The sequence below is a fragment of the Nannobrachium achirus genome (genome assembly GCF_963921795.1).
Source record: "Nannobrachium achirus genome assembly, chromosome: 8".
In the NCBI taxonomy this organism is placed as follows: domain Eukaryota; kingdom Metazoa; phylum Chordata; class Actinopteri; order Myctophiformes; family Myctophidae; genus Nannobrachium; species Nannobrachium achirus.
This window is the reverse complement of record NC_137817.1, coordinates 46,625,621-46,639,189: the sequence shown is the minus strand read 5'-3', so window position 1 is coordinate 46,639,189 and position 13,569 is coordinate 46,625,621. Positions and strand designations below refer to the sequence as shown.

Sequence of the window (13,569 nt, the reverse complement as noted above, 5' to 3'; positions counted from 1 at the left end):
CCATGAGGCTGATTTGAAAAATGTGGGGCAGAGGTTCTGATTTGGTATCCAGGGAGTGTGTGTGCTCAGTTTGGCAGCGATCGGGCCAGCGGCGCCGGAGATTAGCTGGTAACAACCAGGCCACACAAATCGGCCTGTTATAGCGCCACCATGAGGCTGATTTGAAAAATGTGGGGCAGAGGTTCTAGATTGCCATCCAGGGAGTGTGTGTGCTCACTTTGGCAGCGTCCGGGCCAACGGCGACTGAGATTAGGTGCTCACAAACTGCGAGGACGCACACACGGACGGACGCACGGACGGACGGACGGACGGACGGACGGACGGACGGACGGACACACGGACGGACGGAGGGGAAAACATACTCTCCCTCAGCCTTCGGCTGGTGGAGACAATTAACGATTGCTTTCATATGAAATATCAGAGACTATTAAGATTGTATAGAGGCTGCATCTGAGCATATTTGCTAGTTTGACCACTTCAAAATACTTTAATCAGTGTACTGTATACTTTGTCAAACAACAGTGTCAGATAAGCTCAAAAGTAGGAGCTACGAACAAGCAGTTCAAACGCGGTTCATGCTAGACTTCTCTCAACTATGTTAAGAAATGAATCATCGTTTCCTGTCCACTGAATGTGTGAAATTAAGGGTTTGTTTTACAGATTTGACTGGACTGCTTCTACTGTGTGTTCCAGAGAGAGGGAACAAATCAATAGAAGTTATGATCAATGAAGACAATCCAGTGGTCTTGGCCACTAATGATCTGTCCTTAGGTTTTATGTGAACAATTATCCTCAAACGAAAGCCACATGAGAAATAAACTAGACCAGGTCAACCTGGTTGTGCCAGACCCCCTGTCTGTCATCATCATTTATGACATCATGCCTTTTGTAGGCATGTCATCATCATGTCATCATCATATATACCCTTTATATAGAAAACCCGGACAGACCGACATTTGCTTATGTAGGCCTACCCATTTCATGGGTCTGGCAAACACAAGTCTTTATGGCTCCACGTACTTAAGTTAGTGCTTCTCAAACCTTCTTTTTTTTTTTTTGGCTCAGGGCACCCCTGTAAAGAAATCCACGGCAACCATGAATTACATTGTTAATTTACAGCAGCTTACATTTATGTCATTTTACGGTACGTAAATATGTAAACCTGTCCCCGTTCAGATGGGGAAAGAGGAAAGCTTGAGATAAATATCCGATTCCCTTAGGACAGATATTGAAAAGTGTTTGAAAAAGATTGAATAGTTTTGAATTACAATTTAGAACGTTTGAGAACTACTGATTTAGGAGGCATTTGTAGACTCTGCCTAAGGTCTTCGACACTCAAATACCTGGAACGCGCCCGAGTCGTGTTAGATTTTAACCACTTTAACCACTATTTTATGCCTTAACCATTGAAAAATAGCATATATACAAGCTCACAGCGCGGCACCGAGTGCCACGCTGCGAGCTTGTAGATCTGCTATTTAAAAAAAAAAAAAAAAAAAAAAACGTGAACATGTGTGCAAGTCTTTGAACATCTTTGACCCGATCTTTGACCCGACTTCCAAATCCTTCCTCTAAATTAGTGGTTCTCAAACCTTTTCTTGTCAAGGACCCCCAAAATTGCAGGTATTTGGCCACGGACTCCCATCTCAAAATATGTTGTTCCAGGGACCCCCAGAAGCAAATATTTGAGTTACAAATGTTCGCTTTTAAATAGATATATTCAAAGACTTGCAAAAAAAAATCTAGATCTTTCAAAAACAGCAGATCTACAAGCTCGCAGCGCGGCACTCGGTGCCGTGCTGTGAGCTTGTATATCTGCTATTTTTCAATAGTTAAAGCATTCAATAATGCTTCTTCTAAAGGTCTAAAAGGGTTAAGGGTTAAGTAGGGAGCATTGATGATGGTGCTTACTTTGGTTTTCTGGTGCTGGCGCCCACATGCCTGGCAGAAGCGGCATCGTCGGCAGCACCAGTTCTCCCACTGCTCCTGTAGGGGGCGCTCTGTCTCCCCCAAGCAGAAGAGATGGAATGGCTCGCAGCACACCTGGCAGAAGACAAACTAGACAAGACAGAAGGAGAGAAAAAAACAATTAGGGTCTGTTTTTTTCGGGGTTTTTTTTACGAGAGCTCAGTGTACACTTAACTACATTACCATAGATCTCCGGAGTGCTTAACACTAATTGGCTGGTTAAATGGGAACTTGAGGGGTTTAGCGCGCGGCTTGAAGGCATTTAGTGTCAATGCAGATGGGCAGTTTGTTTACCCTGGCTTCACTTAGTATGCATTCCTCACTTAGTATTCTCTAAATCTAGAGAGAAAGGACGGGAGGAAGAGAAGGAACAAAAGCAACAAACGGCGTGAGTGGAAAAAAAAACAACAACGCAGAAGAGAAATCCCTACTAGGGTTACAACAGTTAATCGAACGAGTCAATTTAATCAATTAGATAATAACACATAATTTAAAAGGTTAAAGCTCTATATTGTGATAGTAAGCATTGCTATAGATGACGTGATCCAAATGTCTCTCCAGCTCTTAAACAAACAGAAGGACAGCAATGGGAGAGGACAAGGAGTGACTTGTGGCCTTGTCGCTCCTCCACTGAATCTGTGTTGTTGTTGTTGTTGTCCTTTCTCACCTCCACGTTTCCGCTGCTGGCGCACAGGAAGCACAGCACCCTGGGTGTGACAGGCACTGATGTGAGCAGGCTGAGGCCGCCCGCCTCCCACACCTTCTCCACGTCATGGTCCCTCTTGAAATCCACTCGGATACGATGCACTCCGTCGCAGGGCGCTCTGGGCTTGGCCTGCTGGCCCCCAGTCGAGGGAGTGCTCAGCCAGTTTAAAGTACTGCTGCCAGGGTTTTTAGTGGCCAGCGGCTTCTCCTGCTTCAGCACAAAGAGGAAAAGAGAGCGGACAGATGGAAAGGAGAGGAAGAGACGATGAGTCACATAGTGTGGACGCCGTGTGAACATCCATTCATTTACAGCTAAACAGTACTACAAGTACACTATTGAAGTGAGAAATAGACAAAGCAATAACCAAATAGATTCTATTTGATCAACACTTCCCGTTGTTTTCCGAGCCACCCCGCATTTGAAAATGAATTACATGATGAAAGTAGTCCATCAATTATACCAGTGCAATATTATAAGCGCGTTTCCACTATCAATGTTCTTTTTTAAGTATAAAATTGTCAAATATTCATCTAATTTCACTATAGTTAGTATATTTAGGTTATCGGTCAAATCTGCCATGTGCAACTTCAAAGCCTCCAAGCCAAACAGAAATGTAATTGTCAATGACAAAAACACAATTAAATCATAGATCGCAATTATTTGAGTAACAATTAATCATCATGTAAAATGTCATAATGGTCACAGCCCCCTGCTCCCTCTGGGTTAGTGTCAAAGTGTCCTTGAGCAAGACACCAAAACATTAACTGCTTCTGATGAGCAGCCAGGATGTTGTTGCCTGTTGCGTGGCTTTCTCCTGCTGTCGTGTGTGAATGTGTGAATGAATGCAAAGCGCTTTGGATAGAAGGCCCCATATAAACACACCATTTACCATCTACATGCCTGCAAGCAGCCAGGCAGGATAAACACAGACAACCACTCTAATCCCCCTTCACTTGTGGGAAGGTTTCAGCAGCAGGGAGATTGACAGATTCATCCCCCAGGGACAACCAATAGGCTTCTTAGACAGTGCTTTGCGCCATTAGCAATGAAGATGTATAACAAGGCACGTGTTGGTCGCTCATCTCACTCAGCAGACTAATTGCTTGGAGAGAAGCAGTTCAGTATGGTACGCTTCTGTGTGTTCTCTTGCACTATGCTAGCACAGCTGAGGATGAATAGTGTTGAATATACAGCCCCCGCTGGCCTTCAAAGCAGCTAAAGGTATGGCACCTCCATACCTCCAAAGCTTGATCGATCCCTAGTATACAACCCCACTGTTCACTCAGATCAGCTGACACAGGGATGCTGACAGGACCTTGCCTGGCGTTGCCAGCCTCTATCCCACACTTCGTTTTGGGAAGAGAGTCTTGGATTTCAGGAAGAGATTTCATTTCTACGTCATTGCCCCAACCCACGTGCCCCAAGCCTACAGAAACCACGTGCCCCAAGCATACAACCCTGATTGGCCAACCCTTGAAGCTGGTTGAGGAAAAATAATCTCAATGGATCGGTGCCAGACCGTACTACAACACCACTACCGCCAGGGGGTGGTGTTGTGTTCGGTCTGGTTTATTAACCAGGCAAGACAGAACCCTCACTAAAAACCCCAGGGCAACGATCCACTCCGACCTAGACTCTTCGCCCTCCTGGCCCCTAAACTGTGGAATAAACTCCCTGTTACACTTAGAACGGCAGACTCACTCCCTAGCTTCCGCCGTGGTCTGAAGACTCACCTCTTCAGACTCCACCTCGACCCATAGCACTTACCGTAGCACTTGCCTAGCTTACCCCCAAGTCTATGGCTTGCCAGAGACTTTTATGTGTCTCCATCATGCTGTACTTGTTTTCCTTGCCTTGTAATCTCTTTTTTAACTGCTGTAACGTCTTTGGCGCCTGAATCTCCCCGGCGGGATCAGTAAAAGTCTTATCTCATCCACACGGCTTTGCCACTGAACATCACATTGTTACTGGTGCCATGGTTCATTCATAAACTGCCCACATAGTAACTTACTATTGAGTGACTTCATTCATAAATTGCCCACATATTAACTTATTATTGAGTGACTTCTTTCATAAACTGCCCACATATAACTTACTATTGAGTGACTTCTTTCATAAACTGCCCACATACAGTAGTAACTTACTATTGAGTGACTTAAGTTCATTCATAAATTGCCCACATAGTAACTTACTATTTAGTGACTTCATTCATAAACTGCCCACATACTTTGCGATTACTATAGACTTCATTCACATAGTGATTATTATAGACTTCATTCACATAGTGATTACTATTGACTTCATTCATAAACTCCCACATAGTATTTAGTAACTTACTATTGAGTGACTTCATTCACAAACTGCCCACATACAGTAGTAACTTACTTATTATTGATTGGTAAAGATTGGACATGGAGGCCATTCCACCAGGGCATATTACAGAGCCTGATGAGTGACCACTACAGTTGTCAATAACCCACACTAAACATGATATACAGTATATACTGTACAACTTTATGGGCAAAGTAGTCTCGAGTGGCCGGCCTACTATTCCACGCAATCTCCACTATCTCTATGTCTGGAACTACACCTGCGCAAGGAAGCTGTCATTTGTTTGTCATTTCATAAATATATATTTTAAAATATAGAGTCTAGACGCTCTAGTCTAGAGTTTCCCCCTGGTACCCTCTGCTTGGCACTTAGTATTAAGGGTTGGATTTGGACGCAAGTCCCTGTGACATACTAGCATCATGTTCAGAGAGTGTACTTGTACATCAATCTCTGCTTCATGCTACAGAAACGGGAGATAGGCTATTTACAATCATATCAACAGACTGGAAGGATTTTAATGAAGGTACAGCAATGATAATGAGATGATGAGACTTCTTAGTTCTTACCTTGTCTTTTGGTCTCTGTTTAGGAGTTGGTGGAAGAGAGCGTGGAGTGAGCTTCTTCTGCTGTTTTAATTCAAGTGCTGGGAAATCAAAAAGTATACATAGAAAGATATTACTTGTGCAGGTATTTACTCTCAAACGTAGGTCTCTTGTATGAGATTTCTTTCCCCCTAACACAAAGACATGATAGCTGGTAAAAAGCCACAAGGTTCTCTCTTTGGTTTTTCTGATATTTCATTTTCATGTCTGCTTCCCTGACCTCAATGTAAATAGTTCATATTTCTTTTACTTTTCTTTTCCTTTTATGTTTGTGTGTATTTGGTTTAAAAAAAGAAAATGGATGGTAATTTAGGAAGTTTAATTCTGAATCAAAATCATCCTCTACCAATGTTATACATGTGTATATATAGATGGAATTTTGTGACAGGATGTACATACTTTTCCCTAAATAAAAAATTGCAAAAAAAAGAAAAAAAAGAAAGATATTACTTGCAATGACGATAACGGTAAACTATTTAGAGACAGAAACGTGACCACTTAAACCCTATAATACTTAGTTGCCCGCTTCAGAATAGGGACGCTAGGGTTCATGTGGTTAAATAAAGCTCAATTGAATTGCTCCGTCACAGGACATTGTCTCTTTTTGTTGGCAAGCGACACAGTGGTGCGAAGGAGCGTCTATACTTTCTCCGACATCGACATGTTCGGTTGTGTTTTCCGACGTGCAAATTTCCTAACTCTCATTCAGTCTATTGCTTTTCAGAAGTCGCAAGGGACATCATTTTATGGTCGAAAAGGACCTTCGGTTTCGGTCGAAGTATGGACAGCCCATAATTAAGGCATTAACCTGTAATCAGAGCAGATGCACGTACCTGTGACCTGGCCCTGCTGTTGCGACAGCTGCGGCTGAGGCTTCTTCTTGGGGTCACATGGAGGAATGGCGTCTCTTTTGGGAGGTGGCGGACCAGCCGGTGGCGTCTGCTGCTGATGCTGTGGCGGAGGCTGCTGGGTCTGTGTAGCCGGGGCGGGGGAGTTCTGGGCTGAGGAGGAGTTGGACGAAGAGGAGGACGCAGAAGAAGAGGAGCCCGAAGAGGACGAAGAGGAGGAAGAGGAGGAGGAAGAGGACGCGGTAGGCTTGTGTCCCTTCCTGCTCACACCACTAGGGGCAGAGGGCTGTTTGGGGTCCGGTGTGGAGGCCGGAGACTGGGGCTGGACTGGCACTGCGCCGTGGGTCTGCGTGAGGTCATCTTTTGGGGAAGGGGAGGGCGTAAGGGCCGGAGAGGACTGCTGAGACGATCTCGACTTCTCGTCGCCGAGCTTTGGGGGAGGGGGAGTTTCGCTCTTCTTGCGAGGAGCCTCCTCCTTCACGGGGGCCGCAGGGGCAGGTTTGACGGCGGGATCGGAGCCGGGGGTCTTGACCAGATGAAGGCCCTCCTTCTTCTCTGACACCTTGTTCTTCTTCTTGTCCTTCTTGCCTTTGCCCTGCTTCTGAAGGATCATCTTCGAGGGCATCCACTGCAGGTTCTGACACTTGCGGACCCTGAAAAACAAACGTTGACGAAAATCAGCATGGGTCAACCTTTTTCCAATCCTGAACCTGTTAAAATATCTTTAAGTAAACTGAAATTTGAAAGAGAAAGACAGAAAGTTCAATTTATTGGTTACCTATTTGTTTTAGAATTGATGTCATTGATCATGTACTTTTAAGCCACGGTTCGGCCAAGACACTTCCTACATCACAGACCTTTTAACCCCATATGAGCAGGAAAGTGGCCTGAGATCCTGGGGCAGAGCCCGACAAAAGGTGACCTTTGCCACCAGGGCCCCTAGACTTTGGAATGACCTGCCTGAGGAGATTAGCCAAGTAGCAAGTTCTCTTTAAATCACTTCTTAAAACACACTTCTAAAGACTTTATTTTACAACCTGATTAGTCTGTTTTGTTTCTCGCACACTTGTATCCTTCCTTATGATGCTTGATTATGTGTTTATGCTTTTTTATGTTCTCGCACACTCGTATCCTTTTATGCTCTTCTAAATATTATACATCTCGCACTACACTTTTGTGTAGTTTATCTTAATGCTTTGTGAAGCGCTTTGTAACTCTGCAACTCTATGCACTACAAATAAGGCTCTGAAGGAAGTACTGACTTGCAGCACTGCTTCTTGATGTTACGTCCCCCAAACTTGGGCTTGTCCAGACAGTTGGTGCAGACCCCGCAGTCCTCTGGAACCTGGCAGCCCGAGCACTGGCCGCAGCGCCGCGACCGGCGGCCCTTCTTGGGAGGGGCTTCCTGGAGGGTCTTGTGCCGTGTCTCCCGGGGCTTTAGGGGAGGGGACTGTGGCTCCGCCTCCTCAGAACCCGCCACTGATGATTTGTCTGCGGAGGAAGCAGAAGAACACTGATCTTGGAACAGCTCTGTAAAAATGTACATCAATACAGACACAACAGCAGCCTGTAATGATCAGACACGTCATCCCAAAACCCCTACCACTTCTGCAAGGATGTGTTGTGATTGGCTAGCATGCTTGTGCGAGGATGCGCTGTGACTGGCCAGTAGCCACGCTCTCGCCAAAACATTATTTACTATTCTGTCGCTACAAGGACGCAACTCGAACGGCGCAGATTCGGCTCAGGCAACCTTCACAACGTTCGGCACGGAGACTTGCTCGCTTTAGCTCGCTCGGCGTTGCCTCTCGTGGCTCAATTTAATCAATTTAATCACTTTTATTTTACTTTTTTATTTTTTTTCAGGAGGGGAATAAAACAAATCTGTGTCGTTATCATAGGCAACAACATTTTCAACAAATAGAACCAATCTGCTCCCAACTAGGCAATACTCCACAGCCACGTGAAAGTCAAGTCCATTTCATTTATTATTACCAAATCAAAATATAAGTTAGCTAAAGGAACTTTTCACAGAGCAGGTCTAGACCATACTTCTCTTTAATTAAATAAACAAAATATGTTTACGCTTATGTGCTTTCAGACCACTCAATTACCAGCCAGTGTTTTATTCAATTTAATTTGTGAATCCATTTGAATCTTCCCAAGACTGTCAAAAACAAAGACACAGATTCTGTTCCTAAACTAACTATATAAAGCATATTAGTGTTATGGGAACAATATCATTTTTAGATGTTAGGCAAAGATGACATAGGTTGAAGCAGTACACCTAGTAGGGGAAACACTGATTGTTGTATGATGGAGAACAAAGTGGTTGATCAGACTAATCGAAAAATAATTAGGTCGAATTTTTTCGTGCATCTTGATTATTAAAAAAAACATAATTGATAGAATAATAAGAATAAGAAAAAATATATATAGTTGCAGCCTTACTGCACTGCATTTTGCTTTTACGTGTATAAGGGGAAGACAACACATAACATAACAGTCAACAAGTCATTCCTTAGACCAATAAGTGGAGGACCACTCACCATCGTTCCCCATGGAAGACAGGATCTTCTCTCTCTCCTCCCAGGGCAAGGCACTGAGTGTGGGCATGTCGTCGGGGAACACTGCCCGGTTGCGGCCCAGGGCCACAGCGGCGCGCCGACAAACATGCTTGATGCGTGGGCCACGAACCGATGTCTCAGACGAGTCACTCTCCTGACCCTGCTCTCACACACACACACACACACACACACACACACACACACACACACACACACACACACACACACACACACACACACACACACACACACACACACACACACACACGGTCAAGATGTGCATTAGACTAGACTAGAATAGTTTTCAGACATTTTCATGTGAATGCAAAAAATGAAAAGGTTTTACCAAACAACATTCCGGTCTTTAGACCTTCATCATTCAGGACAATCATGTTTGTCCGGATGAAGGTCTAATATCTAACGAAACATAGTGCTAGTAGGGCTGTCACGATATGACATTTTACATGACGATTAATTGTCGCTCAAATAATTGCAATTCGCGATTTAATTGTGTTTTTGTCGTTGACAATTACATTTCTGTTTGGCTTGTAGGCTTTGAAGTTGCACATGGCAGATACGACACATAACCTAAATATACAAAGAAACGACAGGCATATTTGTCAACTTTATACTTAAAAAAGGACAATGATAGTGGAAATAGCCGATCTACAAGCGCATCGCGACGCGTTGTGAGGCTATTTCCACTATTTTTTACTTACTTACTTACTTTAAAAATATATATGAAAAATGTTCAGCATGGAAACAATTATGACGATTATGAAAAATAATCGCGATTATGTCATATAATTGCGATTAGACGATTATGTAATAATTGTGACAGCCCTAAGTGCTAGTCAGTGTGTGACAGTGTGTGCGGGACCTTTTTTATTGTTTTAATAATAATTGTAAAAACAGAAGTGAACCTGGACTTTGGGCTGGTCCGGAGACTTCAGCGACTTGCTCTTCTCTATCTTGAACAGCTGGGCTTTGGCCTTCTTCAGCAGGCCCACGACGCGCTTGTCTGTGACCGGCTGCTTCTCGGCGTGGGCCAGCATGGAGCCCAGAGAGGGGGCGGGGGGCTGCTGCCGGCAGGGCTGCCCTGGAAGGCTCGGCTGCTGCTGGCTCTGCTGGGGGGCACTTGGTTTCTCTCTCTCCTTCTCGCCGTCCTCCGACTCCTTCTCCGAGGGTCTGCACTTCTTCTGCAGGCGGCCCTTAGCGAAGGAGAGGGGGGCAGCGGAGTGCGGAGTCCCACCCCTGTCGGTGGGAGGAGGAGGAGGAAGAGGAGGAGCTTCCGACAGGGAGTCGACCGGCGCCTGCTTCTTTCTCCCAGGAGTCTTTTTCGGAGGCGCGAGGGGCACCGGATGGTCGTCCGCGTCCCTCCCGTCCACGGCAAAGAGGCCGGAGGCCGTGTTCGGAGAGGTGTCCGGCGTGGAAGCCTTCCCCCTCTTCTCCCACTCTTTCCTCCCTTCTCTCTTGTTCTCTTTCTCCCTCTCTCTGCTTTTCTCCGAGTCCCTCTCCTTCTCCTTGGGTGCAGATTCCTGGGCGGCCGCAGACGCACCTCTCTCCCTCCCTCCCTTCCCGGCGCCCCGCCCCGTCTCCTGAGTGCTGGAAGGGAAGAGGGGAAACAGCTGGGAGGTGGAGGAGGACGTGGATGTGGAAGGGGAGGCCGTGTTGCTGGCCGCCGCTCTTCTGCTGTCAGGAGCCCCGTGTGAGGCCATGTCCGGCGGGCCAGTAGAGAAGGTGCTGAAAGACGCAGGGATTAAGGCACTAGTGGCGAGCGGACTGGCTGACACCCCGGGCAAGGTGCTGGGGTTGCTGCTCGAGACGGAGCCCGTCAGCACGGACAGTTCAGAGGAGCCTTTCCCCACGGACATCGGGCCTCCCATTTGGCTACTGCGCCTTGTCATGGAGTGCGAGGGCGACCGCGGGTGGCGCAGGGAGCCCATGGACCTCCCCCCCTTCCCGTACCGGGAGGACGCCCTGCCGGAGCCGGAGGACGACTGGAGAGGGGAGAGCGAGCCGGGGCTGCTCCCGGACGACGAATGCAGCGTGACGGACTCGAAGATCCGGGAGTGGGCCTCGCTGGGCGTGAAGCGCGGGGCGCGCAGCAGCGGGCTGCGCTTCTGTAACGGCGACTCAAAGCGGGACGTGGCGGGGTGCTGGTGATGGTGGTGGTGCAGAGGGGAGAACAGGCGGGTGCCTGTCCCTGCTCCGCTGCCCGGGGCCGGAAACACACCGGGAGCAGCTCCCCCGGCCCCGCCGGCACCTTGGGGCATCAGCCCCACGTCTTCGGCCGTGAGGGGGGGAGGACGGAAGTTGTCAAATATAGGCTTGCGAATAAGGCCTTCCTTGGCGTATTTAGCGTTGGAAAAGCACTGATGCTCGGCACGGGACAGGGACGTCCAGCGGAAGGTGGGCTCCCTCAGGATGGAGCGGCTCCGTTTGTCCTGCAAGCTGGAAAGCACAGAGGGCCCGGAGAGGAAGGGGGCGATGGGGTGAGGCATGATCCAAGGCGACTGCGAGTGGTGTTCGCTGATCGGAGCTGCGCTGGTGGAAGCCGACTGGGCGGGCTGCGGGGGAGTGAGGAGAGGGGGAGGCGGGGGAGAGGAAGAGGACGAGGCCGTGGAGGACGCCTGCTGAGTGCCCCCGAGGGCGGACGAGGACATCAGCACGCCTGTGGCCGGGCTGATGATGGGTTTCTTGGACGCCGTGGTCAGCGTGCCTCGTCCTCTCTGGCCCAGGCTTCCCCTCCCCACGCCCTGCCCTCTCCGCCCCCGTCTGCCCCTCTCCACCAACACCACGTGCTCCGGTTCGGGCTCCGATGGCGGGGAGGGCGGACGCGAGTCGTGCAACAGATTGGCCTCTCTCTCCCCCGGGGAGGAGGGCGAGTGGTCCTCCGGCTCCGACAGGGCCTGGGTGCCCTCCGAAGCCTGGGAGTCGCACGAGGAATCGTCCAGGCTCGGGCTGCTGGATCTGGAGGACTCGGCGGACGAGAGCTGCGAGGAGTGCTGCGACAGGGCACTGGAGCCGCAGGAGGCCGCGCTGCTGCTGAACCGCCCGTTGGTGGCGCTGGTGGCCGCGTTACTGGTGCTGTTGTTGAGCAGGCTGGCAGCCGCCGCAGAGGGTGTGCTGGGGCTGGGGGCCAGGGGCTTAGGAGGAGGAGCGGGGTCCGCGGGAGCAGTGGCCCCTCCTGTGCCGGTAGTGGAGGCTGTGGAGGACGCCAGGGCGGGCGAGGGAGAGGCGGAGGAGGCGGAGGAGGCGGACTGGGCTGGCGCAGGGACGGACGAAGGGGCCGACTCTATGCGAGCAATCTTCATGTGGGGTGGCGGGACCCCGAAGCTGGTCTCGTCTTCGATGAAGCGCTTGGGGGTTTTGATGATGCGCAGGGAGACGGTGCTGACCACGGGCATGATGAACTGCCTGATGTTCTTCAGCTGCGTCCGTCTCCTCCTCCTGCTGCCGGCCTCCATGCCCCCCGCCACGCCGGGACCCCCGATGGCCACCGCCTCCTTCTCCAGGAGCTTCTTCTTCTGGGCTCCCTTCTTTGCGCGCTGCAGCAGCTGCTTGGCGATGGCGGCGTCAGTGCGTTTGGCAGGGGGAACCATCCTGGTGGGTTTTACGTGGCGGGGGCTCTGCCGTAGACCCAGAGGCCTGTTTAGCTTGGAAGGGGGCGGGGAGGCTGGGGGACTGGACGAGTCCTGGAGGTCAGAGCCGTCCGCGTCCCTAAGCTTGGGTTGCTGGGAAGCGTGTAGGTCTGTGTCTCTGTCTCCTCTGGCCCTGAAGGCCTTGTGTTTCCCATCCCCAGACTCACAAGAGGCGTTCAGCTGGGCGGCGGCCGCAGCCGCCGCAGCGGCGGCCTCCGCTTTGAGCCGCTCGGCAGACGGCGGTCGGCCGCGTCTGCGTCGGGGCACACCGGGCAAGGCCTTGAGGCGCGACTTGAGCGGGCTGAGCTTGACTTCCCTCAGCCGTTTCAGCTTGGTAACTTTGGAATCCCCCCGCCCGCCCTTGGGAGGCTTGGCCTCAGTGTCCTGCTGCTGCTGAGCGGAGCCCGGCGACGTCCTCTTGGCGCCCTTCCTGTCCCTCTCCTCCTCCGTGTCCATGCCCGACTCGGGCGCCGCCGCCTGCCTGCCGTCCTCCCCCGCCGCCGCATGGTTGCCCGCTTGCCAGGCTCTCTGGCTGCTCGAGGCCGGGGGGCGACCTCTCCTCTTCTCGCCGGAGCCGGGCGGTCTCCCAGGCAGTCGCTTTACTTTTTCAGCCGGCCGCTCGGCGACCTCTGGTTTCCCCTGGGAGGGGGAGGCGGGGGAGGAGGGAGGGAGGAGACCGGCGGTGGCTTTCTGGGCAGTGAGGGCCCGCGGGGGCCGGCCACGGGGCTTCTTCTCCTGTGTGTGGGGACCTGCCAGGAACCACATGGAACACAGTCAGCGAGACAGTTTGTAGATGAGATGTCATTACAAATACCTCATAAGATCTCATAGGATCTCTAAGCAGGTGAAGCCTCAAACAAGCTCCCTGCTGCATACTGTGAAAACGTACATTTATCTACACGG

The 13,569-nt window shown here is 50.0% G+C and overlaps 1 protein-coding gene across 1 annotated transcript in view; it reads right to left on the bottom strand.

Moving 5' to 3' along the window:
* kmt2a (lysine (K)-specific methyltransferase 2A) overlaps nucleotides 1–13,569 on the bottom strand; it is a gene marked incomplete at its 5' end in the record, with an annotated part of 70,851 nt that overhangs the window by 38,284 nt on the left and 18,998 nt on the right. Inside the window, 7 exons of the mRNA XM_080731936.1 lie at nucleotides 1,912–2,058; nucleotides 2,636–2,884; nucleotides 5,572–5,648; nucleotides 6,441–7,108; nucleotides 7,718–7,946; nucleotides 9,005–9,182; nucleotides 9,946–13,415. Of these exons, the coding sequence (XP_080588062.1) occupies nucleotides 1,912–2,058; nucleotides 2,636–2,884; nucleotides 5,572–5,648; nucleotides 6,441–7,108; nucleotides 7,718–7,946; nucleotides 9,005–9,182; nucleotides 9,946–13,415 (5,018 nt within the window). The remainder of the gene's footprint in view (nucleotides 1–1,911; nucleotides 2,059–2,635; nucleotides 2,885–5,571; nucleotides 5,649–6,440; nucleotides 7,109–7,717; nucleotides 7,947–9,004; nucleotides 9,183–9,945; nucleotides 13,416–13,569) is intronic.